This window comes from Portunus trituberculatus, chromosome 20 (assembly GCF_017591435.1).
Source record: "Portunus trituberculatus isolate SZX2019 chromosome 20, ASM1759143v1, whole genome shotgun sequence".
In the NCBI taxonomy this organism is placed as follows: domain Eukaryota; kingdom Metazoa; phylum Arthropoda; class Malacostraca; order Decapoda; family Portunidae; genus Portunus; species Portunus trituberculatus.
This window is the reverse complement of record NC_059274.1, coordinates 173,538-200,340: the sequence shown is the minus strand read 5'-3', so window position 1 is coordinate 200,340 and position 26,803 is coordinate 173,538. Positions and strand designations below refer to the sequence as shown.

General features: G+C 39.2%; 3 protein-coding genes across 4 annotated transcripts in view; 2 read left to right on the top strand and 1 right to left on the bottom strand.

Annotated features, from left to right (window-relative positions):
• LOC123506435 (HCLS1-associated protein X-1-like) overlaps positions 1-454 on the bottom strand; it is a 30,291-nt gene extending 29,837 nt beyond the window's left edge. The window contains exons 1-2 of one of the 2 annotated variants that reach the window (XM_045258522.1): positions 361-454; positions 88-219 (exon numbers count right to left, since the gene is read on the bottom strand). In XM_045258522.1, coding sequence (XP_045114457.1) covers positions 88-125 — 38 coding nt within the window. In that variant the 5' untranslated portion in view covers positions 126-219; positions 361-454. Of the gene's footprint in view, positions 1-87 lie in introns of both variants that reach the window. The other variant, XR_006675425.1, reaches the window with a different exon arrangement.
• On the top strand, positions 350-7,736 carry LOC123506437 (NADH dehydrogenase [ubiquinone] 1 beta subcomplex subunit 3-like). Its single transcript, XM_045258524.1, is given in 4 exon segments — positions 350-500; positions 1,178-1,296; positions 7,476-7,542; positions 7,545-7,736. Coding segments are annotated over 3 exon segments (276 nt in total). The 5' UTR covers positions 350-500; the 3' UTR covers positions 7,635-7,736.
• A 3,650-nt stretch (positions 7,737-11,386) lies between these two features.
• LOC123506670 (protein BUD31 homolog) lies at positions 11,387-20,360 on the top strand. The gene is made up of 4 exons (XM_045258920.1): positions 11,387-11,689; positions 14,972-15,094; positions 16,823-16,989; positions 19,920-20,360. Exons 1-4 carry the CDS (start codon positions 11,596-11,598, stop codon positions 19,968-19,970), a joined length of 435 nt encoding a protein of 144 aa, XP_045114855.1. The 5' UTR covers positions 11,387-11,595; the 3' UTR covers positions 19,971-20,360.
• Positions 20,361-26,803: the final 6,443 nt, after the last annotated feature.

The window sequence follows — 26,803 nt, the reverse complement described above, 5'->3', positions numbered from 1 at the left end:
AATAATGGTTCCAAAATTGGTACACGAGTAAAATTTTATTAAATTTTCATCATGATTTAAACTAAAAAAAAAAAACTATTTGTTTACCTGCCCTTATAACTGAAGAATTTCCACAGCCAATCCATGTGGAAAGCAAGTCACTCCAGTCCTGCTGCGGATGTGGCTGCCTAGTGCTCAGTGCTCACTCCAGCACTTCCTTCTCCGTGAGCTGCGAAATATCTTGCGAGTGTGCGGGTGAGAATAAAGTAGTTTAGGGATGGAAACTTGAAGTCGCTGTACTTAATCAGTGATTACCAAACTTTTATATTAGTTTAATAAATACATGTGATGAAATGTAGAAAAGGAATTTGTTTTCCATACAGTAGTCACAGAGGTGAGATTAGCACTATTAGGCAGAGGTGCCGTCCCACTTCCAAGACACACCACACCGTCTTCTCAGTGCCGGACATACTCTCCCTTTCAGCTGGTGCTGCTGCTGCTGCTGTTGTTGTCTGCTGAAGGTCAGTGGCACTATTCACACATTAAGTCTGGATTTGATCTACGCTGCTGATTCCTGTGTCCTGGCCTGTACAGTCTTTGTGAGAGGCTGACCTCCATAGCTGAGGACACTGATTTACTCGGTCTTCTGTTAATGGACCTTTCCACACTGTACTAGTTTGTTTGTTTGTTTTTATTTTATTGTATTTGGTTAATGTTGACTATTAGTCCTTATCAGTAAGTCATATCACGATTACCTGTGGCAGTATACTCACTGTACATACTTCACGTTATGATTTTTTTTTTTTTGTGTGTGGGTCAATTTTCAGTGTAGCGAGCCTTGGGGTCTGTCGTGTGACTTGTTTTTCTGATGAGAAATGCGCTGAAATGATTGATGGCATATGTCATTCTGTCGCATATGAATGTTTTTCAAGTTATGACTTTTTTTTTTTTAATACCAACTAACGCCTACCTCCCATTCCCAACATAAATTGAGGGTTTACAGTAATTTATATAAGTAATCCTCTTTTGTGCAAACTTGGGTATTTTAAATATCCAACTGAGATTATTATATAATGGTAGATTATGTTGTCATTGTTTTGCTTTCTAGATTTTTCATTTATAGAGAGCAGAGTATAGTTTATAGTGATATTGTAGGACATCTGCATATTGTACAGTAAACAGTTTTCTTGTGTTACAGATGGGTGGTGGAGATATAAAGATCCCTGACTGGCAGATATATAAAGTGAAAGATGCACCAGAGCTGATGCAGGTGGAGCGTGCCCTGGCCTCTCATGGTCTGCGAGATCCATGGCTAAGGTATCGTTTATCAGTACAATGTTTTCCTCACAAAATGAAATGGTTACAATTTGTGCTGCATTTTTTCTTTAGATTGATACTCCCTTTGAAGTCAAGTTGTAGATTAAACATAACATAACATAAATAATAGATTATCTCATTAGAAGATCAAGAGACCATGACCCATAAAGATTATGAGAAAACATTGAGTACTAAATAAAAAGTATCATATTTGTCACTATTCTTCACTTGCTTTTCATGTTACATTTGCCCTAAAACACTCTCTCTCTCTCTCTCTCTCTCTCTCTCTCTCTCTCTCTCTCTCTCTCTCTCTCTCTCTCTCTCTCTCTCTCTCTCATTTTTTATTTAAACATTTCATATCTATGTACATACTTTTTTGCCCAAAGGTACAGTCACGGTGTGTCAACCCAAAATCATTAATATTTAGAATACAAAATGAATAAAAAGCCACTCTCACATGCATGTGCACACTTGTGGGAAGAAAATCAAGTGCTCACATACAATACTATTTGGCAGTGTTTATTAACTTGCTCTTTCAAATTTACTAACATTTATCGGACCGCATGAATTCCTTTGGCGGGTCGCATGTGGCCCGTGGGCCGTAGTTTGCCCACATCTATGCTAACTGTTACTGTTCACTATTCACTTTGCCAGTTTTTGATGAAGTGAAAAGTGTCAGAGGGATGAGCTGAATACCTCTCCAAATATGGGCCATGAGTTTGACACTTTGAGTGTTCATCTGCCAAATGAGTGAAGCAGTAGCAGTGAAAATTATTCACATTCAAGATGCTCAACCAACAAACATTTGTTGGTGCTGGCTGGTGTGGGATTGCTTCACCACCACTGTCACCAGTATTGAGCACCATTCTCGTGCTTCACTTAGTACCCTTGGAGGATGACATAACCCAGCCAGGTGTAGCATCTCCTGCACCTGTTCCTTTTAGAACACTGCTAGAGCAACATTGTCTCTGCAGTGTTCCAGTGAGTCAAGTGGGTTTGCAGGTTCAGGCTGTGCTGGGGGTCTGCAGCATCACAGGGTGTGTCACTGAATTATTTTGATCATTTTACCTGTCTTAGTCTACACTCAATGTTGAAATAAAAGAGTTCATTATTGTTTAAGAAATAATTGGTAATAAAAATTTGTCTTACCAAGAATAGATGAATTAAAGATATAGCTGGTGTAACGGCTGATTCCCGTGTGGTTCAGTGGCATCTTTAACAAGCATTTAACGACTGCCTGAAGATCATTGCTGAGGTGGCAAAGGAGGGGAGGAAGATCAGAAATCATCAGAGTTAGAGTAGACCACCTCCACAGTATTGCCATCTCACTTCTTTCTCTAGCACCACTCCACCTCCACCCATTAGCATTCTGCACTCTACATATCACCTAAACCACCTTTATATGAACTTTAGAGTAGTACTATTGCCATTGTGATCTGTTCTTAGATCTCAAGAAAATCCAGTCTGAGTCACAGCCTAAAAATGACAGATTATCTAATAGTTGGAACAATTCATTATTATTATTTTTTTTTTTTTTTATTTATTTATTTATTTATTTATTTTTTTTTTTTTGCTTATTTTGACATCCAAAAATTTTGGTAAATAATATGAGAAAAAAAAAATTTTCTATTGATTTAGATAAGTTTTTTTGACATATGCCAGTGCAGTTTCACATGTAAACATTTTGGCACACATGTGCTTACGGTCCGGATGGAGTCCCTCCTGTTGTTCTCAAAAACTGTGCTTCCGAACTCGCTCACTGCCTGGTCAAACTCTTTCATCTGTGTCTCTCTACTTCTATTTATCCTTCTTGCTGGAAGTTTGCTCACATTCAACCTGTCCCTAAAAAAGGTGACCACTCCAATCCTTCTAACTACCGCCCTATAGCTTTGATTTCCTGCCTTTCTAAAGCCTTTGAGTCTATCCTTAATAGGAAGATAATGAGGCATCTATCAGCTCACAACCTTCTCTCTGATTGCCAGTATGGTTTCCGTAAAGGCAGATCTACTGGTGATCTTCTTACTTTCCTAACTGAATCTTGGTCATCCTCTTTTAGGGACTTCGGTGAAACCTTTGCTGTCGGCCTTGACATATCGAAAGCCTTCGATAGAGTCTGGCACAAATCTTTAATTTCTAAACTACCCTCCTACGGATTCTATCCTTCTCTCTGTACCTTCATCTCCAGTTTCCTTTCCGATCGTTCTATTGCTGCTGTAGTAGACGGTCACTGTTCTTCCCTAAAACTATCAACAGTGGTGTTCCACAGGGTTCTGTCCTATCACCCACTCTCTTTCTATTATTCATCAATGATCTCCTAAATCTGACTCAATGCCCTATCCACTCCTATGCTGATGATACCACCTGCATTATTCAACAGCGTTCAACAGACGCCCAACCCAACAACAATTAAATGACTCAAGGCGAGATGCTATAGGACGCCTAACTTCTGATCTTTCACTTGTTTCTGATTGGGGCAGAGAAAACCTGGTTTTGTTCAATGCCTCAAAACTCAATTTCTACAACTATCTACTCGACATAACCTTCCAGACAACTATCCTCTCTTCTTCAATAACACTCAACTTCCCTCTCCTCTACATTAAACACACTCGGTCTATCCTTCACTAAAAATCTAAACTGGAAATTTCACATCTCTACTCTTGCTAAATCAGCTTCCAAGAAGTTAGGTGTCCTATGGCGTCTTCGTCCATTTTCTCTCCCTCCCAGCTGCTTGCTCTGTACAAGGGCCTTATCCGCCCGTGTATGGAGTATGGCTCTCATGTCTGGGGGATCCACACACAGCTTTACTAAACAAGGTGGAATCTAAAGCTTTTCGTCTTATCAACTCTTCTCCTCTAACTGACTGTCTTGATTCTTTAAGTCACCGCCGCAATGTTGCATCTTTATCTGTCTTCTACCGCTGTTTTCATGCTGTCTGCTCTTCTGAACTTGCTAACTGCATGCCTTCCCCCTCCTGCGGCCTCGCTGCACAAGACTCTCTACTTCTTCTCATCCCTATTCTGTCCATCTTCCTAATGCAAGAGTTAACCAGTATCTTCACTCCTTCATTCCCTACACTGGTAAACTCTGGAACTCTCTACCTGTGTCTGTATTTCCACCTGCCTATGACTTAAACTCTTTCAAAGAGGAGTGTCAAGACACCTCTTACGTTAACTGGACCCTCCTTTTAGATTTTTTGTTTTTCTCTTTCTACTTTCCTCTTAACAGGGCCTGGCAACCAGCGGGATTTTTTTTTCCAACACTTTGTTTTCCCTTGGCCAGTGCCCTTGTAATGTAAAAAAAAAAAAAAAAATAGGAATAATTTTTTCATTTCTAGGATTAAAAAATTCTAGTGCTGAGAGAGAGAGAGAGAGAGAGAGAGAGAGAGAGAGAGAGAGAGAGAGGTTATTAAAGAAGGCAAAAAAGTTTAGGTAGAGATATCATTTTATTTATACAGTGGAGACTTAATACTCAAACGTCTAAATAGGCGAACTTTTCAATAGATGAATGCAAAATTTCTACTTAATACTTGAAAAAATACCTATTAGTTGAACGTCCATCCACATGTCTGTAAACAAAGGGTCTCTGCCTTCCTGCCACCCCATACGCCACACCGGTCCACCACAGCCAATTTATTCTTCGTCTCATGCAAACCAACAGGCTTTTGAATGCACCAGCACCTCTCGTGGACAAAACGCGCATCACTCACTCCCCTAGTTCAAAACAATAACAGCGTCAGCAGCAGCTCGTCTTCCCTCACTCTACATGCCACCAAAATGCCCTGCAATGTCGCCTAGCGTTGCTAAGAAGACCAGGAAGTCTCTTACTCTGGAAATGAAGTTGGATATTATTCACAGACATGAGAGAGGCAAGAAAACTAATAGTATTGCTTCCCACCATGGCTTGACTCCATCTGCTGTCTACCATTTTCAAGTCAGCAGACTCTATTAAGAAGGCTGGTGAGACCGTATCTTCCTTGCAAGTTAAAAGAACCACCCGAACTCGTGACTCTGCAGTGGATGAAATGGAAAGCCTTTTGGAAATGTGGTACATAAGTTTTGTGTGCGGTACAATGATGCGTCCTTTGTTTACATTCTACAGGTTGCCAGCTAGCGTATTTTCCGCTCCACTCTCCCTCCCTTCATAAATTTAAGATCATCAACATTATAAAGTTACCTACATATATACATTAGTGTACATTATAATGACTTAGTTTTAGATTAAACTGCTTAAATGTTTAACTTCATAATTTTTACTTTCATTAAACCTTTTACTGTACTATGATGCACTCTCAGATTGTTTACTCTCAATGGAAGCTCGTCAGGGGTTAAACTTGTTATAATTGGTTCGCTTAACAAAAGGTTTATTTAGGAATGTAACCCGTTTCTTGAGCGGGGCTTGCCTGTACTCTATTTATATGGCTAAATTAACATGTTTTTATTATTTACCACTCTGAGTACTAGAAGTGTATTAAAAGTAAAGAAATAAGAGAAAGCAAAAAATGATAAGAGAAAACAGCAAAACAAAGAATAAGTAAACACAACACACTGCATCACTGCCTTCACCACTCACACCACAGTCAGTCACCATCTTCCTCTGAGCTTTTCCACTTTATCAAAAATCCACTTATCAAAAATAACCCCATAGTATAAAAGTAAAAACTAGTAAAAAAATAAACCCAGGACGCCAATGTCTTCACCCCTCACAAGCACACGCCTCGCTGTCCACCTCCTAGTCAAGGACATCATCATCCACCTGCGCTTCCTCTGCTTCCTCCACTTCCACAGGATCGTCCACATCCTCTTCTGGTACTACATCTTCCACTGGTGTTTTCTTGAAAACTTGCAGCATGGTGGTCTGGTGCTTTTTCTTGGAAAATTCTTTTTGCATCACTGTGTAGCAGAAGAGTGCGTCCGTGGCAGTAGATCTCCCACCTATCAGCCAGCTGCGGAACTCTCTGGTGCGCAGTTTGAAATTGCGTCTGACGCTCAGTTTGAAAATGCGGTTGGGCCAAATTGTGTATAAGCAAACCAATTGCTTAAATTTAATTAATTATAATATTTTTTGGGTCGTGTATTAACAAAAACATGTAAATTAAACATGCATAAATCAAGAGTTACATGTACAGGCAACCCCCGCTTAACAAAGGGGTTACGTTCCTAAAAAAATAATTTTAAGTTTAACATTTAGGTAGTTTAATTTAAGTCATTATACTGTACACTAATGTATGTATGTACGTAACTTTATAATGTTGATGATCTTAACTTTATGAAGGGAGGGAGAGTGAAACGGGAAATACACTAACCGGCAACCTGTGGAATGTAAACAAAGTGCGCATCATGGTACCGCATACAAAACTTATGTACCACATTTCCACAAGGCTTTCCATTTTATCCATTGTAGAGTCACGAGTTCAGGTGGTTCTTTTAGCTTTCAAAGAAGATGCGGTCTCACCAGCCTTTTTAATAGAGTATGCTGACTTGAAAATAGTAGACAGTAGATGGAGTCAAGATGGTGGCAAACAATGTTATTAGTTTTCTGGCCTCTCTTGTCTGTGAATAATACCCAGCTTCACTTCGAGAGTAAGACACTTCCTGGTCTTCTTAGGAACGTTAGGCCTCATTGCAGGGCATTTTGGTGGCAAGTTGAACTAGGGAAGATGAGCTGCTGGTGACGCTGTTATGTTTTGACGGGGAGTGAGTGGTGCGCTTGATCTTGATCTTGGTGCTACAGGTGACGCAGAATTTCTTCTGAGTCGGGCCTTTGTATTGGCAGCCCCTGTGTTGTCCACGAGAGGCTTGATCTTGATCTTTATTCTACAGGTGTCTCAGGATTTCTCCTGAGGCAGGCCTTAGTACCAGCAGCTCCTCGTGTATTCAAAAGCTGTCAGCTTGCATGATATGGTGGGGCTTTCAAATTTTGAAAAAACTACCTGAATAAAACTTCGTTAAAGCAAGTTTGGTGTTCGTTAAACGAGCAGATGGTAGTAAAACGAAACCTTCGTTTTAGCAAAATTTTGTTGTGTGAACCTTCGTTAAACGGGGGTTGCATATATATATATATATATATATATATATATATATATATATATATATATATATATATATATATTTTTTTATTTATTTATTTATTTATTTATTTATTTAATTCTCCTGTTTCACCATGCGTAACTCTCTTTACAGGAATGAAGTGTGGCGATATAACAGGAAGGAGTTTGGCACTCATGGAGAGAGGCTGAGGCTTGTGTTCTTCGAGGCTTCAAGTGGGGTCTGCTGGCAGCAGTTGGCACAGTTCTTGTGGAGAAAGTCTTTTTCAGCTCTGATGATCACCACCATCACTAACTTTCACCACTCATGCAGATATCTGTCAGTCTTGTAGAATAGTTATATTCACACTGATTAATAATGTATATAATTTTTTGGAAATAAAGTTTTAGATTGTCATTATGATTTATTTTTCTGAAGTTACTAACACTTTTCTGAATAAACACTAAGTGATTTTGATATATCTCAGAATACCTGAAAAGAAGTGGAAAGAGCAGTATATTATTGTTGATAAGTTGCTGAATGTGTGGTTTATTGTTGCAGTGTAGCAAAAGTGTGGACAAATGCATATGTTGTTTCCTTCTATAAAGGAAAAGGAGATTAATAGGGATATGTCAATTATAGGAATATAAGTTGTGATTTACATAAGCAATGTTGTCCACTGTTCCAACATCTTGTATTCCTGTGTTCCCAGAAACTTGCTTTCTAGCAGTGAGCAGATATTCTCACGTTCTTTTGGTTGTTCTCGTGTCAAGCCCCATGCTAGTTGGTATTTGCAAGCAAAGTAAGCCATGTCCACTTAATAACTAAGAAGGAATGCAAAGCATCACTTCACTGCAGTGAGCATACTTTAAGATGACCACCCTGATGGTGGAGGGTGCATCATTGATGAGCCGCAACTTGAAGGGCTTGCGTGGTAGTCGGAATTCCCTCACTTAAGTATATTAGTATCATGGCAAAATCCACCATCAAAAATGTCAGGAGCATGAATTACACTGAATGCACCAAAAGCAGTAGAAGCCTAGAGAGGTGATATGGGATGGAGCACTTATAAGAAAAGACTAGGAAAAGCCACACTTGGGTACAAGGTTAGGCTGGAGAAAATTAATGATATGAAAGAATAGCAAAAAGAGATGTAATTGTAGATTGAAAGTGGATTAAAATGAAGGAAGAGGGACACGAGAATGACAGAAAGGAGTGGATTACAAGTTGTATGAGGGATGAGAATGGCTAGAAGGAATAAAAAACTACAAGTGGTCTGAGTCCCTCAGCAAACTGTGCCAGATGTGTGACATGAGGAGGATGAGCCAATGGAGCATGTCATGCTGGAGTGTGAGAAGTATGAGAGAGACAGGCATGAGATGATGCAAGTGATTCTGACTGATTTAGGGCATGATAGAAATGAAAGAGTGGAAAAGACATGCATGGAGTGGATGGTGTTGATATTGGGACTGCGTAAAGAGATGGGTGAAAAGATGATTGAGGCTGTGAATTATTTTCTGGAGAATGTGGTTAGCAAGGTGAAAAGGATAACTTTTTTTTTTTCCCCTTGTACTACATGAGTTGCCGATCCAAAGGCCTGGCTCTGGAGCGATCCCGAGCCACCTGTAGCATCAAGATGGAAGAGCGTGGCTGTTCTGAGCATCATGTATGGTATGGATGTGATTGCATGTAATGAAAGTGAACTAGAAAAGTTAGAAATAGGGCAGAATAGAGTTGCAAGAATGGCACTTAATGCACCTAGATATGCAGCAGTAGAGGCTCTTAGTGGAGACATGGGTTGGAGCACTTTTAGAGAAAGGTATGTAAAAGCGACCCTACGGTATAAGGCTAGGTTAGAGCGAATGAATGATGCTAGAATAGTGAGAAAAGTGTTTCTGTGGAATGTCAGGAGTAGCAAATGGGGGAAAAAGTGTCAGGATGGTGAAGAGTGGTCTAATAGCTAGTTGGACTTTTCAGCAGGTAGAAGGAAGGCACTTAGAGAAGGACTGGAGTATGATAGTTAAAAATGGAGAGGGTAGAGAATGGGGTGTAAGGAAGTGGAAGAGTAAGATAGACAGAGTAGTGAAAGGTGTGGGACTGAGTGACTGGAGGAATAGGATTGAGCAAAAGAGTACCTTGGAATGGTATAGAGAGAAAGAGGCCCCAATGTATGAAAAGTGGTATGATGGAAGCCTGGGTGGGGACCTTCTCTTCCGAGCTAGGGCACAGTGCATGGATGTGAATGCAAGGAATTATAGATCGTCTGAGTCCCGCAGCAAAGTGTGCCAGATGTGTGACGTGGGAGAGGATGAGACGGTGGAGCATGTGGTGCTGGAGTGTGTGAAGTATGCCAGAGACAGGTATGAGATGATGCAAGTGGTGCTGGGGCATGACAGAGTAGAGATGACAGGAAGGGAATGGATGGTGGTGCTGCTGGGACTCTGTGGGGAGACGAATTAAAGGATGATTGAGGCTGTAAAAGAGTTCCTGGAGAGACTGTGGCGTGCTAGATGGAGGAACTAATGGTGGGAAAGATGGTGATTGCCCTCTTTGTTGTTTGTGTGTGTGTTTTTTTTTATTTTCCCTACAGGCGCTGCCGATACAAAGGCCTGACTCAGAAGAAATTCTACGTCACCTGTATCATCAAGATCAAGATCAAGACCACCTAGAACAGCAGATAAGATAGGTGTGCTCTTGTATGCAGATGATGTTGTAGTCATGAGTGAGTCGGCAGAAGAGCTACAGAGTATGCTTGATGTAGTAGATGGGTATGGAAGAGATTTTGGAGTGAGATTTAGTAGTGAAAAGAGTAAGGTAATGGTTGTGCATAGGTCAGAGGATGAGAGGAACCATGTGTGGAGATTAGGAGTGAATGAGGTGCAGCAGACAGATGAATATAAGTATCTGGGGATGTGGATGAGTCCGGATGGCTGTGTAAAGATTAAGAATGAGAAGATAAGTATGGCAAATCAGTGGGTAGGTCGTCTAGGAAGTGCAGCAAGGATGAGGGCGAGTAAATATGACGTGCTGCGAGAAGTTTGGAAGAGCGTGGCTGTTCCGAGCATCATGTATGGTATGGATGTGATTGCTTGGAATGAGAGTGAACTAGATAAGTTAGAAATAGGGCAGAATAGAGTTGCAAGAATGGCACTTAATGCACCTAGATATGCAGCAGTAGAGGCCCTTAGGGGTGATATGGGTTGGAGCACTTTTAGAGAGAGATATGTGAAAGCGACCCTAAAGTATAAGGCTAGGTTAGAACGAATGAATGATGCAAGGATAGTGAGAAAAGTGTTTCTGTGGAATGTCAGGAGTAGCAAGTGGGGAAGAGGTGTGTCAGGCTGGTAGCAAAGAGTGGGTTAGTAAGTAGTTGGGTTTTCAACAGGTAGAAGGAAGACATTTAGAGAGAGACTGGAGTATGATTGTTAGAAATGGAGAAGGTAGAGAATGGGATGTAAGGAAGTGGAAGAGTGAGATAGACAGAGTAGTGAAAGGTGTGGGACTGGATGACTGGAGAAATAGGATGGAGCAAAAGAGTACCTTGGTATGGTATAGAGAGAAAGAGGCCCCAATGTATGAAAAGTGGTATGACGGAAGCCTGGGTGGTGATCTTCTCTTCCGAGCTAGGGCACAGTGCATGGATGTGAATGCAAGGAATTATAGATGGTCAGAGTCCTGCAGCAAAGTGTGCCAGATGTGTGACTTGGGAGAGGATGAGACAGTGGAACATGTGGTGGTGGAGTGTGTGAAGTATGCCAGAGACAGGTATGAGATGATGCAAGTGGTGCTGAGGGAGCTGGGGCATGACAGAGTGGAGATGACAGGAAGGGAATGGATGGTGTTGCTGCTGGGACTGTGTGGGAGACGAATGAAAGGATGATTGAGGCTGTGAAAGAGTTCCTGGAGAGAATGTGGCGTGCCAGATGCAGGAACTAGTGGTGTGAAAGATGGTGATTGCCCTCTTTGTTGTCTGGTGTTCTTTTTGTTCCCTACAGGAGCTGCCGATACAAAGGCCTGACCCAGAAGAAATTCTGCGTCACCTGTACCATCAAGATCAAGATCAAGATCAACAACAACAACACGTAGTGCATAGGTTCCCTACAGGAGCTGCCGATACAAAGGCCTGACCCAGAAGAAATTCTGCGTCACCTGTACCATCAAGATCAAGATCAAGATCTGCAAGTGGTGTTCTTCCAGTGGGAGTAACAGACTAAACAGTTAACTTTCCTGCCTAACGTTACTGGGCAGTGGGCACCGCCACTGTCAGAGAGACCTCATGCCTAAGGTTCGGCGAAGCAGAAAGCCGCCTCCTGAAGGATGGGAACTGATCGAGCCCACCCTTGAGGAGCTGGACCAAAAGATGCGCGAAGGTAAGGCACTTTCCACGTGGTCTTAACATATAACATAACATAAACAATAGGATAACAAAGGGCCACCAGGGCCCATCTAGGTTATCCTGTATCAGTCGCACAGCGACCTCGTCATCTTGGGTCAGAGAAAGGGTAGAGATTGCTATTACCCATCTTGAGGCATTTCTGGTAAATATGGAAGGAGTTGGTCTGACATTAAGTAATAAGGAAGGCATCCATGGTCGTATTTCGCTGCCTACAACACAAAATAAGCATTGATGATCTTCGGAAAAGATTCCCTGGATTTCGGAAAAAAAAATCCCTAGTTTTGAAAAAGAATTGTGGTTAATGTTTATTATCGGGCCTTGTCAGTAGCGCATAGGACTGCATGTTCTGCCACTATACTCACTACTTCACGTTGACCTATGCAGTGTTTGAAAAAGTCCTCCCTCCCCTAAGTACTGATGACGAGATCGCTGTGCGACTGATACAGGATAACCTAGATGGGCCCTGGTGGCCCTTTGTTATCCTATTATTTATGTTATGTTATGTTATCACCAACAATCTCCTCCCCAAGAACAGCAAGCTTGGAGACCTTGAGGGAAAACGAGGTATATGGGTGGGGAAAGTTAAAACAGACCATTTTTTACCATTCGAATATCTAGGGAGGAAACGCCATCATTTCGTAAGAAAGAAAGGAGAAAAAAAAAAGTAGTGCAGGAAAATTGTAGAGGTGGAAGAGAAGGCACATGAATTATTTGTTAAAGTGGTAAAACTACAGAACCACTGCTCCCCCCCTTTCCTCTCCCCTCCCCCCTTCTCTCCCCCAACAAGCTTGGGGGGACTGTGGGGAATCGGGGGTTTTTGCGGGGGAGCCAAAAGAGGCGAGATATGGCGATCCAAAAAAATCTAAGGACAAAAACCTAACCTAACCGGGGGGGGCTGTGCCTCCCGGACCCACCCCCTACAACACTAACCTAACCCTAACATAAACCTAACCTAAGCTTGCCACCCCCCCGGACCCCCCTGCAACATTAACTTAACCCTAACATAAACTTAACCTAATGTGACCTAACCTAACTGGGGGGCTGCCCCCCTGGACCCTCCCCTCCAACACAAACCTAACCTACCGTATCCTTGCTTTGGGGCAGTTTCCCTCCCCATACACTGGTTCTCTTATAGCTTCACACAATATGCCCTACCTCTACCAATACCCCTCCTTACAATACCTTAACGAAAGGATGAAGGTCCTGGCTGGTTCTCTTCTCCATTGTACACTGACTTGCATCGCAAGAGCAATGATTTCCCTGTGATCAAATTCGCAACCTTTACAACTAATGTCACTGGTGGCCATGGCTGAACTGCGCACACAGATGTCTCTGTGCCCTGTCTGCCCAGCTGTGTCCCGCCTACGAATACATATAGCAAATTCCCATTGGCGCAGCTCGTGGTGTTAAGAGGTGGTGGCACGTCATCGGACAAAAGAACTATAGACACAATAAGAATCCTTTTCAGCAGTTACCCACAAACCCCAGCTAGAAACAAATGCTAGTCAGTGTACTGCTCATTTCCGAGTGTGATGGAGCTCTGTGGCTCGCCGCAGCTTGCTGGACTTTGAGAAAACTCGCCAAACACCGCACATTTGAAGGCTTGTGTACGACACACTAAGGCTGAGCACTCACCAAAATTTTCACTGACGGTAAATACGTTACATATACTGCACTGTGCTATACGTATTATACAGATCGGCGTGGAGCAGTGATTCTAGAGAAGAACCGTTAAAGTAAATAAGGAAAATAAAAAAAACCAGTAAAGCACTGGAAAAAAAAAAAAAAAAAAAAAGTGTACTGATATTTGTGATGAGAGAAAAAGTAGAGAGCGCCAATATTCTCACCAACCCTTGCTTTTGTATTTCTTGTTTATGACAAACTTTTTAATGTGGGAACTTTCAAAACTGCAAATTTACTCTTAATAATTGTGGCAGTTGCTGTCTCCTTTAGGGTCTGAAACTTTTTTCTATTTTCTTATTTATCTGATAATTATTATCTGTTATTTTTTTACTTGTCTTTGTTCATTTTTTATTGAATCTCTTGTACATAGAAAAGTTTCACATTGCTGTAATGTTGCATATTACTTTGGTAAAAGTTAAGAATAGGACCTCCTTTCTAATCATTAAAACAAGCATGCAAGATGATAAAGTACTTACTATACAACATGTCTGTGATGTTTTTAATGTGGGACAACTTTTGTAAGGCTATAGTAATTGAATGAATATTCCAGTGCCTGCAGAATCTAAGTCCACAATGATTTGGTTGGTTGTTACAGTTTCGTACAATAAACTCTAGATGATTTGTTCTTACTATTTACAACATTTTCAGTAAGTACACTACCTGCCGCAAATGATAATAACACTGCAATAGGTCCAGGAATATGTGGTGTTCGGCGAGTTTTCTCTAAGTCCAGCAAGCTGCGGTGAGCCACGCTCCAGCCAGTGATTTCTAATATGGCGGCAGACAGGTGTATGGATTGTGACCTTGGGTTATTTGCATTTGTTTTTAAATATAGTTAGGTTTGTTAAGGTTAGGTTAGGCTAGGCTAGGTTAGGTTTAGGTTTAGGTTTGGTTAGTAAATTTTCCTATTTTTTTGTTAAAAACAGCTTTTTTTGTTCTTCAAATTTTTTTTACGGATCACCATATTTGGCCTCTTTTGGCTCCCCCATAAAATCCCAACGATTCCCCACAGTTCCCCAAGTTTGCTGGAGTAGGGGGGGGGTGGAGGAAAAGGAGGAGGTCCTATTCTTGACTTTTACCATTACTTTTTCTGTGCATTTTTTCTCAGCTGACATAGAAAAGTGATCATAATAAATGAATAGATAAAACTGAGCAGCATAGTCTCCAGCAGTGGTGGAACAGGTTTCTGTAGCAGTTGCTGAACTCACTCCAGGCAGGTCAAATCTAGGACCTTGGCACATAACATTGTGAAAGCAAGCTGGTGAAGGGGGTCTGTCTGTTTAAAGGTCTAGAATGTTAAGAATGAAACATCATAGATTGAATCAGTTGTGAAAACTGAAGGAAATTGTTATAATTCGGGAACATCTGACTTTTTGTTCATGAAAAATAAAAGAGAAAAGTAATTCAGTATAGCCTTTCTTGTGAATAAAATGCTAGTAGAAAATGTTTAAATAATTTGCAGTTTGAATGAGAGTAGGAAACTTGACAATGAAGCCAAATGACAGACATCACCATGAAGAGAGTAGTGTTGCTCAGCAACCAATTATCCTCTCATGACGTTCCTTCTACACAGCGGAGACAGAATCACATGAGGGGAAGAGGAAGGTGGAATCCCTGTGGCCAATATTTCGCATCCACCACCAGCGGTCTCGCTACATCTATGACCTCTTCTACCGTCGTAAAGCCATCTCCAGAGGTGAGTTGTATGGCCTGTATTCACTGCTCATTAGTGATCCATCACTTATTGGAAGTGTTCACTGTTTGCCAGCTGGTGTCATTCAGAAGATTGTCTGCATCATCTCGCAGTACAGAGTAGCCATCTCATAACACTATATTACGATGTATCTATTAGTTTACCATGATTTACTCCTTTCAGTATTTTTCTGTCATTATTTTACTATGGTATTTCTTTCTACAGGTTTCCCTCGTTTTATGATTGGGTTACATTCTTGAAAACGAGATTGAATAATGAACGATTGAATAGCAAACTTAAGGCTTAATAGGATTTGATTTAATGGGGAGAATAACCTAGGCTTAACTTGTATTGAGAGATGGAGAACACTTTTCTCCACTATCTAAAGAGGTAGTGTTCTAGGATCATTTATTTTATTTTATTTATTTTTTTTACAGTGGTTTCCTCTATAGTTAGCAGGTGCCGCTCAGTGGCAAGTCTGCTCATCAATCCAAAACTTTAAAGAATCTGCATTTCCTCCATTTTTGGTTCCCTCTTACTCGTTAGCATCTTTGCCATTGATGTAAAAGTTCTCACCTGCTTTCTTCACATTTGTTGCTTGTTTGATGACCGTGGAGACAGTGGATTGGGGCACCTGCAGGGTTCTGGTGATGAAACTGGCTCCTCCACCTTCCTCTTGGAGCTTTATCTCCGAAGATAAACTTTTCCTTGTTTTTTTGGCCTTCCATTCACCAGCACTAGGTGTTGCAGGCCATTTGGAAGACATCACGCTTATATCACTCGTAATACCCAACAATGAATGTGATTTTTAGCAAAACACAAACACTTGGAGTGAATACAACTGACTGATCTTGATCTTGATGCTACAGATGGCTTAAGATCACTCCAGAGCCAAGCCTTTGGATTGGCAGTTCCTGCAGAGAACAAATAAATGACAAGCAGAAAAAAAAAAAAGCAGTGTCCTGTTCACTAGTTATCCCTACATCTAGCGAGAGTGAGTTACGACGGGTGGCGGCTGCGGTGTAGGTGGTGATGTGATTGAATAAATGAGTCCTGACATCAGAAGATGAGAGAGTGGATATAAGGGATAACAATTAGAAAATTGAATGATCAAATAACAAGCTATCGAATAACAAAGGAAACCTAGACAATCTCATACCTTCAGTTAAAAAAAGACTCTCTCTCTCTCTCTCTCTCTCTCTCTCTCTCTCTCTCTCTCTCTCTCTCTCTCTCTCTCTCTCTCTGTGGTATTTGAACACTAACAGGTACTCATATTTCCATTTCAGTTGATTTTTTTAATTAATTAATTTATTTATTTATTTTTTTTTTTTTTTACTTTGCATAATACTCATTGAATTTAGTGTACCTTTTTCCTTCTCATTCTCTCCCATTCTTTTCATCTGACAAAGCTGTCAGTTAGATTGAAGAAGAGAGAATGAAATGGAGGTACAGTATTACTGATTTTGTTTTAAATAATTATTGATTGAAAATTGTATTAAATTATTAGAATTAGAGAGGGTGAAGAAAGCTGTGAAACTTCAGAAGTTGCAGAAATTTTTTTGGAATAACAATAAAAAGTAAAATATTGATGAGAATCGAGATATATAAGTTGAGACCCTTGACAGGAGCTTTTGTATGATTTTCATTCCTTTTTAGTGTCTGATCTTGTATGTTATGCTGTTCATTGGTACAAAAAGTAACTGATGAATTATTTGGTTATGTCTATTTCAGAATTATATGAATATTGTCTGAAAGAAAAAATTGCTGATCAAAACCTTATTGCCAAGTGGAGGAAACAAGGATATGAAAACCTGTGCTGCCTGCGATGTATACAGTCAAGAGACACAAACTTTGGCACCAATTGCGTTTGCAGGGTTCCTAAGAGCAAGCTGGAGGAGGTGAGTCAGCTTTCCTGAAAGAAATGCAGCTCATTCCAACACTGGCTTTCTCTTTCCATTTTTTTTAGGATATTTTCATAATAAAATAGCATTTATCATATACCCACTGTGTATATGCCTTTGATTATTATTATTATTATCATCATCATCATCATCATCATTATCATCATCATCATCATCATCATCATCATCATCATCATCATCATCATCATCATCATTATTATTGTTGTTTATTTTATTTTTTTATTTATTTATATATATATTTTTATGACCAGATACATTACCCAGACCACTTCCATTATCTAAACCAGGGGTTTTCAACCTGGAGTTCACAAATACCCAGGGGTTTGCAAGATTTCCAGAGGTACTTAGATGGCTGATCTCATAATATCATTTGCAGTACCACTGCATATTGAGTCAGTGTCAGTCATTAAATTAATTCTGTTTGATATCAGACTACTGGGGGTTTTGGTAGGTCTTATAACTCAGGGGATTCTTAACAAGAAAAGGGTTGAGAACCCCTAATCTAAACATATAAAAAGCTACATTCAATCTCTTGGGTTGCACTGGAGTCTTTGGTGTTGCAGTATTAACTTAAGCTTCATATACAGTGTGTACCATCACTCAGCCTTGTGAGGCGTGGTGATGTTGAACCAATACGTCGTGTATGTACTAGGGAAAGAAGCTGCAACACATGTCATGCAGCATCAGTCACTACTTGGCTTTGAAAGGGGTACGATGTGCAATGCCAAGGACAACACTTGTCTCCAAACTTTTATTTCTGATGTTTTTCATCTTATATTACATGCATTTTACATTCCACATGCAAGAATATTTTTTCAGAATTTCTATGAAATGCAAGGTGGCATTCTTGGAACATTTAAATTTAGTTTCCATAATTGTAAGTGTGCAAGTGAGCATCCACCTACTCTGATGGTTGGTGCAACACTGCCCATTGACATGAAATCAAACTTGGCTGTTAAGTGGTGACGTCACTGGAATGTGTTAAAAACTGTTAAAATCAACATGCTCCATGAACACTCAGTATACTCTAGTGTATATAAGCCTTTAGAGGCATAGGTGTGGGGAGTTTGGCAGATTAGTGAGAACTTGATCTATATAGTTATGATCTGCTCTGATTGATAATTGGTTCCAGGATCTCATTTTCTATAAGGTTTGTTTATTATAAGATCTCTTGAAATATATTTGTTTGGAAAAATTCATTCTGAACTCATGCAATAACACTTAGATTAGGACTTAGCATCATCTGTTTTGTAGAAAAAAAAAGGTGCATGAATTAAGAAAAATTTATTTCATTTTCTTATTATTGTCATGCTGAAAGAAATAGTTTGCCTAAGGAAAGCCATTTGTTTTTTTTTTTCAAAAGGCATTCCCTATGGGATAATGGAGTAGTGACATGGCTGGAGTCATTGTTCTCCTCTGTGCTGCAGTGTACATTTATATTAGTGTATAAGGATAAATTTATTTTCATGAGTAAATTGAAAATTTCAATACTTTCTCTCTCTCTCTGTGGTGTTGATGGCCACAATAGCTTCTTGACTTTACCTCAAAATTTATATTACTGTATTTGACGGCATATAGGATGCACAGGCATATTAGATGCACCCTCATATCAGCAGGTCAAATTCAGAAACAAGTTTTTAGTGTATTTAAGCATTTACTGTTGAAAACAATCTAGCGACTTAATACAAGCAGAAAACATGATCAATTAACAGTTTCACCCAGCCATGATATCTGGTATGTGGCTTATATTTTTCTGGTGAGAAATGTAATGAAATTTTCAATAGTATATGTCATTTCCATCACAGATGAATATTTTTCAACTTATGATTGCTTTTTAAATTCAAACTTATGCCTACCTCTCATCCCCAACAATCTTAATGGATCTATGGGAAATCAGGGATTTTAGATGAGGTCGTATTGCATGAAGTAATGTGAATTGCAAGAGGTCTGAAATCAACAAAATCACATAATAATAACGCTCAGAAAATGCTTTGATAGCAGTGGGGTGGGGGTACAGCAGGTGGACGTGGCAGCCCAGCTGTTGGATTGTTTACATGGAGTAGCATTGCCAATGCTACACTTCCGGCTGTATCCACTTCACCATGGCCCACTAGGGATATTAAACAAAAAGCAAGCAATATTATCCTCAAGTTCAGGCCAATGTGGGGCTGGGCAACGAATGTTATGTTTACCTTTCCTTCCACTCTTCATGCTATTGCCAGACACATATAATTTTTTAAGTAGGTGACAGCCTTAAAACCTTTGCTGCTACTATATTGCCATGCTCCTTGACATAATATACCACTTGTAGTTTATAGGAGATTGTTGTAATGGTGAGGGTGTTCATGTATTTTGTTATGATTAGATCAGACTAGATATAGAGTCGGGGACAGCCTTTCCATTCATAATACCTAACAACGAATGTAAGTTTAAGCAAAACACAATATTGGTGACTGAACACAAATATAAGTATGTAATGTACTGCTTCTATATGGAGAAATCGATGTTGAGGTTGTATCCCTTGAATTTCTTTTATAAGTAAATCCCTCGCATATAATTCAATGCTTCATCAGAGGTTGTATTCCACTTATGTCTTCATGTTTACTGCATACTCCATCAAAAATCATTTAGCCTTACAACAAAGTTTATACATTTTTAAAATTTGTTTTATTTTAATGTGTTTTATGAAAATGAAATCTTAAACTTTAGTAATGAAAATATTCACACAAAAATTGGTGTGACACTCAGGAAAGCTATAAGTACAAATATTTGCTTTGTGTTTTGTAAAGTAACTGTATTAGTAACAATTAACAATGCCATACATGTATGTTCATTAGAAAGAAAGATGAACTGTGGGTTTCAAAATCTACTTTATTTTTATTTAATTTTGTTTTCTGTCTTTTCAGGGCAAGATCGTAGAATGTGTGCACTGTGGATGTCGTGGGTGTTCAGGATAAAGACAGGTTCAAGATGTGTAGTTAATAGTGTAATACATTTCTTTGACTAATGCTAGATAATTTTCAGTGTTATACAAGATATATGACCAGAAATATAATATTAGAGATACACTATTTTTTATTTATATATTACGCATTTAATTAGGTAACATGAGATTGTTATAAAGAAAATAAACAGCTCCTGGTTGTAACTGGCCAGGCATTGTGGCCAATAGGTGAAGGTGATGTGTCTACTGACAAGTTCCAGGTGTTAGTAAAGGTATTTTAAGAACATGTTTAAATTTAGTATGTGTATGATGTAATTCAAAATAGCTTTATTCAAAGTATCTTTGAATATAACAATGCTTACCAAATAATTGTCTATGCAGTCAATAAACATTTGCTAGAAAATATGAATATATATTACATCAATAATGTGTTTTGTAAGTATAGAATCTTAGAACTAAAATTTTACGTCATCAAATCCCCTCTACATTTTGGCAAAGGATAAGGCTTCACTTTTAATACTGTGGGATATGCACATGCCACCTCCTTCAATCTAACCTCCTTGTGAAATACAGATTGACCTACATCCAAAGCACACTAAAGGGGGAAGAAATGAAACAGCTGAGAAAATGATGAAGACTATAACCTGTAGAGCAGATGCTTGGTCTATTTCCTGCACATGAAAATTCTTGAGAAAATAGGGATCACTATCCACCAGATAGAACATATGAAAAGAAATTAACTGGAAGACTTTGTGGTAGTGGGGATACAAACAGATGGAAAGAAGGAATTGCACAAAAGTCTCCATATATACTGACAGTGTAGAGAAATAGTGGGCTGACCATCGGTATGACAACAGACCCGCCTTAGTTATCCTCTTCCAGGCAAGGACAACTGGCCTCCTCTTACATGACCAAGTAAGCTTCCTCTGGGGAGGAGACATGGCATGCCCAGTGTGTGGTAGGGAAAGGAAGGATTTAGAACACTTCCCATTGTACTGCAAAGGGCATAGAGAGAAAGCCAAACAGTCAACAGATAACTTGTATGGCATTACCATAGTATAGACATCCTGTTACTTACCTCTCAGCTGATATGGTTGAGGATGCCAGCAGTTGCCAGACCTTAGCCAGATATACACTTTTGCCAATCCAGTGAAAGAACTCTCATGCATCCTGCCCTCCACTCACTCACTCACTCTCTCTCTCCATATATATATATATATATATATATATATATATATATATATATATATATATATATATATATATATATATATATATATATACACACACACACACACACACACACACACACACACACTGGCAACCCCCGCTTAACAAAGGGGTTATGTTCCTAAAAAAAAACCTTCGTTAAGCGAATTTTCATTAAGCGAACCAATTATAACAAGTTTAACCTCTGACTTGAACTTCATTGAGAGTAAACAAAGCGAGAGTGCATCATAGTACAGTGAAAGGTTTAATGAAAGTAAAAATGATCAAGTTAAACATTTAAGCAGTTTAATTTAAGACTAAGTCATTATAATCTACACTAATGTATATATGTAAGTAACTTTATAATGTTGATGATCTTAAATTTATGAAGGGAGGGAGAGTGGAGCGGGAAATAGGCTACCTGGCAACCTGTGGAATGTAAACAAAGGATGCATCATTGTACCGCATACAAAACTTATGTACCACATTTCCATTTTATCCATTGTAGAGTCACAAGTTCAGGTGGTTATTTTAGCTTGCAAGGAAGATACGGTCTCATCAGCCCTCTTAATAGAGTCTGCTGACTTGAAAATAGTCGAGACAGTAGATGGAGTCAAGATGGTGGCAAGCAATGCTATTAGTTTTCTCGCCTCTCTCGTGTCTGTGAATAATATCCAGCTTCACTTCGAGAGTAAGAGACTTCCTGGTCACCTTAGCAACGCTAAGCGACACTGTAGGGCATTTTGGTGGTAAGTTGAGCAAGGGAAGATGAGCTGCTGCTGACGCTGTTATTGTTTTGAACAGGGGGAGTGAGTGGTGCGTGTGTTGTCCACGAGAGGCGCTGGTGTATTCAAAAGCCTGTCGGCTTGTGTGATACGGCAGGGTTTTCAAACTTGGAAAAAAATTACCTGGATAAAACTTCGTTAAAGCGAGTTTGATGTTCGTTAAATGAACAGATGGTAGTAAAATGAAACATTTGCTGTAGTGAAATTTTGTTGTGTGAACCTTCGTTAAGCGGGGGTTGCCTGTATATATATATATATATATATATATATATATATATATATATATATATATATATATATATATATATATATATATATATATGTATGTATTATTTACAGCATTGTGATCATGATATTCTGTAGCGTGACAAAGGAGAAGAGCAAAAACTATTTATGTTACACTATTAGGACGTGTGTGTGTGTGTGTGAAACAATCTCTCTCTCTCTCTCTCTCTCTCTCTCTTCATCTCCAATCTAAAGCTGACTGTAATCATGACTTTTAAATGCACAGTAGCCACAGCATCGTGATCATGATATTCTATAGCCCAACATAGGAGAAAGCAAAATTGATTTCTCATTGATTTCTCTGTTACACTATTAGGACAAAGGAAAGAGAGAGAGAGAGAGGGGGCTGGAGTTGTTGAAGAGTTCTTTCGCTGCATTAGCAACAGTGTATATATCTGGCTAAATTCTGGCAACTGCTGGCAATCCCAAACCGTGCCAGCAGTCATTACGAGGTGTTGCTCTAGATATTAGAAAAGTATAGTTCTGCCATCCATTCTTTACGGTGCCAATATAATAGATTTTACCAAGGAAGAAGTACAGAAATTACAAAGGATAAAAAATAGTGTACATAGAAAAATATTAGGTGCTCAAGTTATAGCCAGAAAGCTGCGTTGAGGAGAGATAGGATTATCAAGTATGAAAGCGAGAATAATGGGAGGACAGCAAAAATACTTACAATACATATTGAGAGGTGAAGACAATGCTCTGCAAGAGCAAGTTGTACAAGAAATGAGAATTGCAAATAAACAGAATAGATGGGTTAATAGAAGATAAGAACACAGTAGGAATCAGAGGGGGAAATGTAAGCAAAGATGAAATAAATAAGAAAATTAAGGAATTGGACACACAGATATGGAAACAAGAACTGGAAGAAAAAATTAGTAAGAATATATATAAGGAATGGAGAGAGAAAAATGAAGGTCAAGAAGAAATATATGACAATAGAAAAGCATCAGTTATATCATTCAAATGCAGAACCAACAAACTTAACATTGGAGACAGAAAGAGATTTCAGAACTAACCAACAGATTATGTCGTGTGTGGAGCAGATAAGGAAGACTTAAACCATTTCCTCCTACACTACCCGGCTAACACCAGTGAAACATGCAACACCCCAACTGACAGTGTCCTTACCCAGAAAATGAAGAATACCTCACAGGAAAATTACTTTCTTGAAAAATCTAGTATAGAAGAAAATAAAGAAATAATACATATATAATTTTTGGAAAATAAGAGAACAAAGTAAAAAAAATTTAAATAATTAAGTAAAGTTACAGACCCAGACAAAACCCCAACCAAAACACATCAAGAAGTGCCGATATCCAGGCTACACTTCCAACAACCAACTGAACTGAATTGAACTGGGAGGTAAGTGACAGGATGTCTATACTATGGTAGTGCTAAACAAGTTATCAGTGGACTGTTTGTCTTCCTCATTCCCCTGTACCAAGGTCTAAGTTGGTATCTGTCACTGGTAGGTTTACCTTGATTAACACACCAAAGATTTTTTGAGGGGATAAGTTTGAGAGAAATTATCCAGTGCTTCTTGAATGCATATTAAAATGTTCAGGTTGAGGATTTGTTTTCTTTTCATGTTTTTCCCTCACAAGCACTTTTTCCACCACCCTTGCATTTTTCTGTCTGGAACATATAAGCAGTTCATGCAGCCATATATATATATATATATATATATATATATATATATATATATATATATATATATATATATATATATATATATATTTTTTTTTTTTTTTTTTTTTTTTTTCTCCAGCAAAATACTGTTGAGAGAGCTTCAGATGCTTCATCAGGTTTTTCTAACTCTTCTTCTAAGTTAAATGGAAATGGAAGTATGAGATTCTTCCTTAATTTGATACACATGAGTATTTTTTTTCTTTTATGCAAGAGGGGAATCTGGCCAAGGGCAAAAAAAAAAAAGACCCACTGTATTGCCATTTCCCTTAAAGATGATGAGTCATCCAAAAGCCAGAGATAAATGTCTTGAAACCTCCCTCTTTAAGGAAGTCAAGTCGTAGGAAGATAGAAATACAGAAGCAGGCAGGGAGTTCCAGAGTTTATGAATGACTACTAGTACTGGTTAACTCTTGTATTTACTGGTTAACTCTTGTATTAGAAAGTTAGACAGAATAGGGTTCCCTTGGAATACAAATATTTACAAGTTCTGAGGAAAGAGACTCTTAAACAAAGTTGTGGTGATTTTGACGCCTTACTATGCCCAGTTCAGAAAGAAAAGTGGCTAATATACTGGTGGACAATTGACATTAATTTTTGTGAGGAATCAATTCGTACATCAGCCCCAGATTTATTTATTTCCACAAATGTTTCTTTGTATGGTGGGGCAGGTTTGCACAGGTGGCAACATTACTGGTGGCCACAGGGCTGGACATGAGAAAGGTCATATTCGCATTTTGGAATTGCAAACTGTTCTGTTTTGACTTGGTTTATTTGCATAAAAATTTTGCTTTGAATAAAATCAGACAATGCCACAGTTATTGTGTAATGACAGCAAAACATCAAAGTTATTATTGAAGCATTTTAACCCCTCTCAGATTTGCCAGTTCAAACTCTGTGCACATAGCTTGTGTGACTCGTGACTAGTGGCCAGTTGAGGTGGAGACCTAAACCCATGTTGCCATTATAGCCAAGACTCAGCCGAAGCTCTACTTTATTTTCTAGTCCTACCCAGGCTGGACTTCTACGCTCTCACCAGGTATTTCTTTAAATCCATCTGTGCATTTTTAGGGAGTGATAATATAGATATGTGACTTTAAAACCCTGGTGAAATGGCAGAATTAGGGCAACATGTGGTTTCTTCATCAGAGAGGAAGAAGTGTGAGGAGGAATTCATTGTGTCAAGCTTATGGTCTGAGTTAGATGTTAGGATTTACTCATTGTTGAGGTCAATTTGACCCTCAGTGGGTAAACCCAGGTTGTGTTGGACTAGTGCACTAGGTTGGGTGTCATCCGGTAGGCAGTTAGGTTAGCTGTACGTGTTGTGTGGGGTGCCATGGCGTATCGAGCACTTATCCTAGTTGTGTTAAGTGAATGAGGGAATAAGCAAATAAATGTAAAACATCCGCAAGTTGTGTGTTAGCAGCCGAGGGTGACACAGCTTACGTTGTGTCACCCTCTGTTTCACCCACGCTGAGCCTCCGACCGCTTTGCAACCACTCGTGCAAGCTACCACCATCCCCCTTGTAGAGGGTTAAACCACTACAGTTGCAAGTATTGATAATTATAGTAGTATTAAACAAGCTTGTTGGACATAACTGAGGAGCTTTTGAATGAGCTTGTGAGAGAGACATGGATTTGTCAGCTGATACATCAAAGGTTCTATAAATTTTATAGCTGATTTAGCCTCCCGTAAGAGTGATTTCAACAAGGAATAGAGATTATTGCCCACGGTTTTTAGGGACATTTGCAAGATTTGTGGAGAACCTTCTCAGGATCTTCTTGGTACTCATTTTAACCCTCAGTTGCTACTTTTCTGTTCTTGGAAAATAGATCGTGAAGCATTAGACATATGCTTTTTCAATCTGTTAGAATTATGTTTTTCTTCTTTTCCTTTCATTTGAGTTGCAAAGGACATCTTTTGGAAAATAAGGGAAGGTGCAGTATTACGAGTAGTAATACTGCCAGTATGGAGAACTCAACCTTGGTTTGCAGACACTCTTAACCTTTTGAAAGATGTTCCTTGACTTCTTCAAAGATGTTTACTGTATATCTGCCTCACGATACAAAATGGATACACCCAGTCAGGGATCTGTGGTTGGCGGTATGGCCTCTGTCGGGGAATCTTTTGCAGGGCAGAAATTTTGGACCAGTTTACAGACTCTGTTTAAGGCCTGGGATGAGAAAACCCTTATGGCATATGGGAGGCATATCAAAGTATGGAATGAGTTTTGTTCACGAGAATAGTTTGATCCATTTCCGTCCCCTTTAAGTAATCTGTTGGATCATTTACTCTTTTTATTCAATGAGGGTAAAGTAAATGGTTTAGGATAGAGTTAAAGTCTCAATACAGCCAGGTCAGCTCTCTCTACAGTAGCTAAGATTGATGGGACTCTAGCAGGCCAGCACCACATTGTATGCTTGTTTATGAGGTCAGTGGTAAATTAATGCTCAAAACTGCCTAGGGGTGGATTTACATGGGACCCTGATGTGCTATTAAATACTTTTGATGGTTGGGGAAGCAATATCCAATTGTCTCTTTCAACTTTAACCCAAAAAAGTGGCAGATTTACTCATGGTTTTGTCTGGGTAAAAGTTTCAAACCATTGATTGTGTGGACATCAGGAATATGTTGCTTTCTCAGAATGAGGTCATTGTTAGAATTGGTGATTCACTTAAAATATCTAATGTCGAACATCATTTGCAGGAGATAAGTTTTAGTGCATTTCCTTTGAATGTTAATCTATGTTATTGTTGATGCCATAAGGATATATTTACAGTTGACAAACAAGCTGAGAGTAAGGCTGGCATCAAAGGCCACAATTACTAGATGGGGTCAAAGATGTCATGAGAGAGTCTCGGGATGAGTGAAGAT

What these genes read in the sequence shown, in the direction of transcription:
- LOC123506670 (XM_045258920.1), top strand. Translation starts at nt 11,596, where the DNA reads ATGCCTAAGGTTCGGCGAAGCAGAAAGCCGCCTCCTGAAGGATGGGAA. An exon ending in GGACCAAAAGATGCGCGAAG is followed by an intron (nt 11,690 to 14,971) that starts GTAAGGCACTTT and finishes CCTTCTACACAG; the next exon opens with CGGAGACAGAATCACATGAG. An exon ending in TCGTAAAGCCATCTCCAGAG is followed by an intron (nt 15,095 to 16,822) that starts GTGAGTTGTATG and finishes TGTCTATTTCAG; the next exon opens with AATTATATGAATATTGTCTG.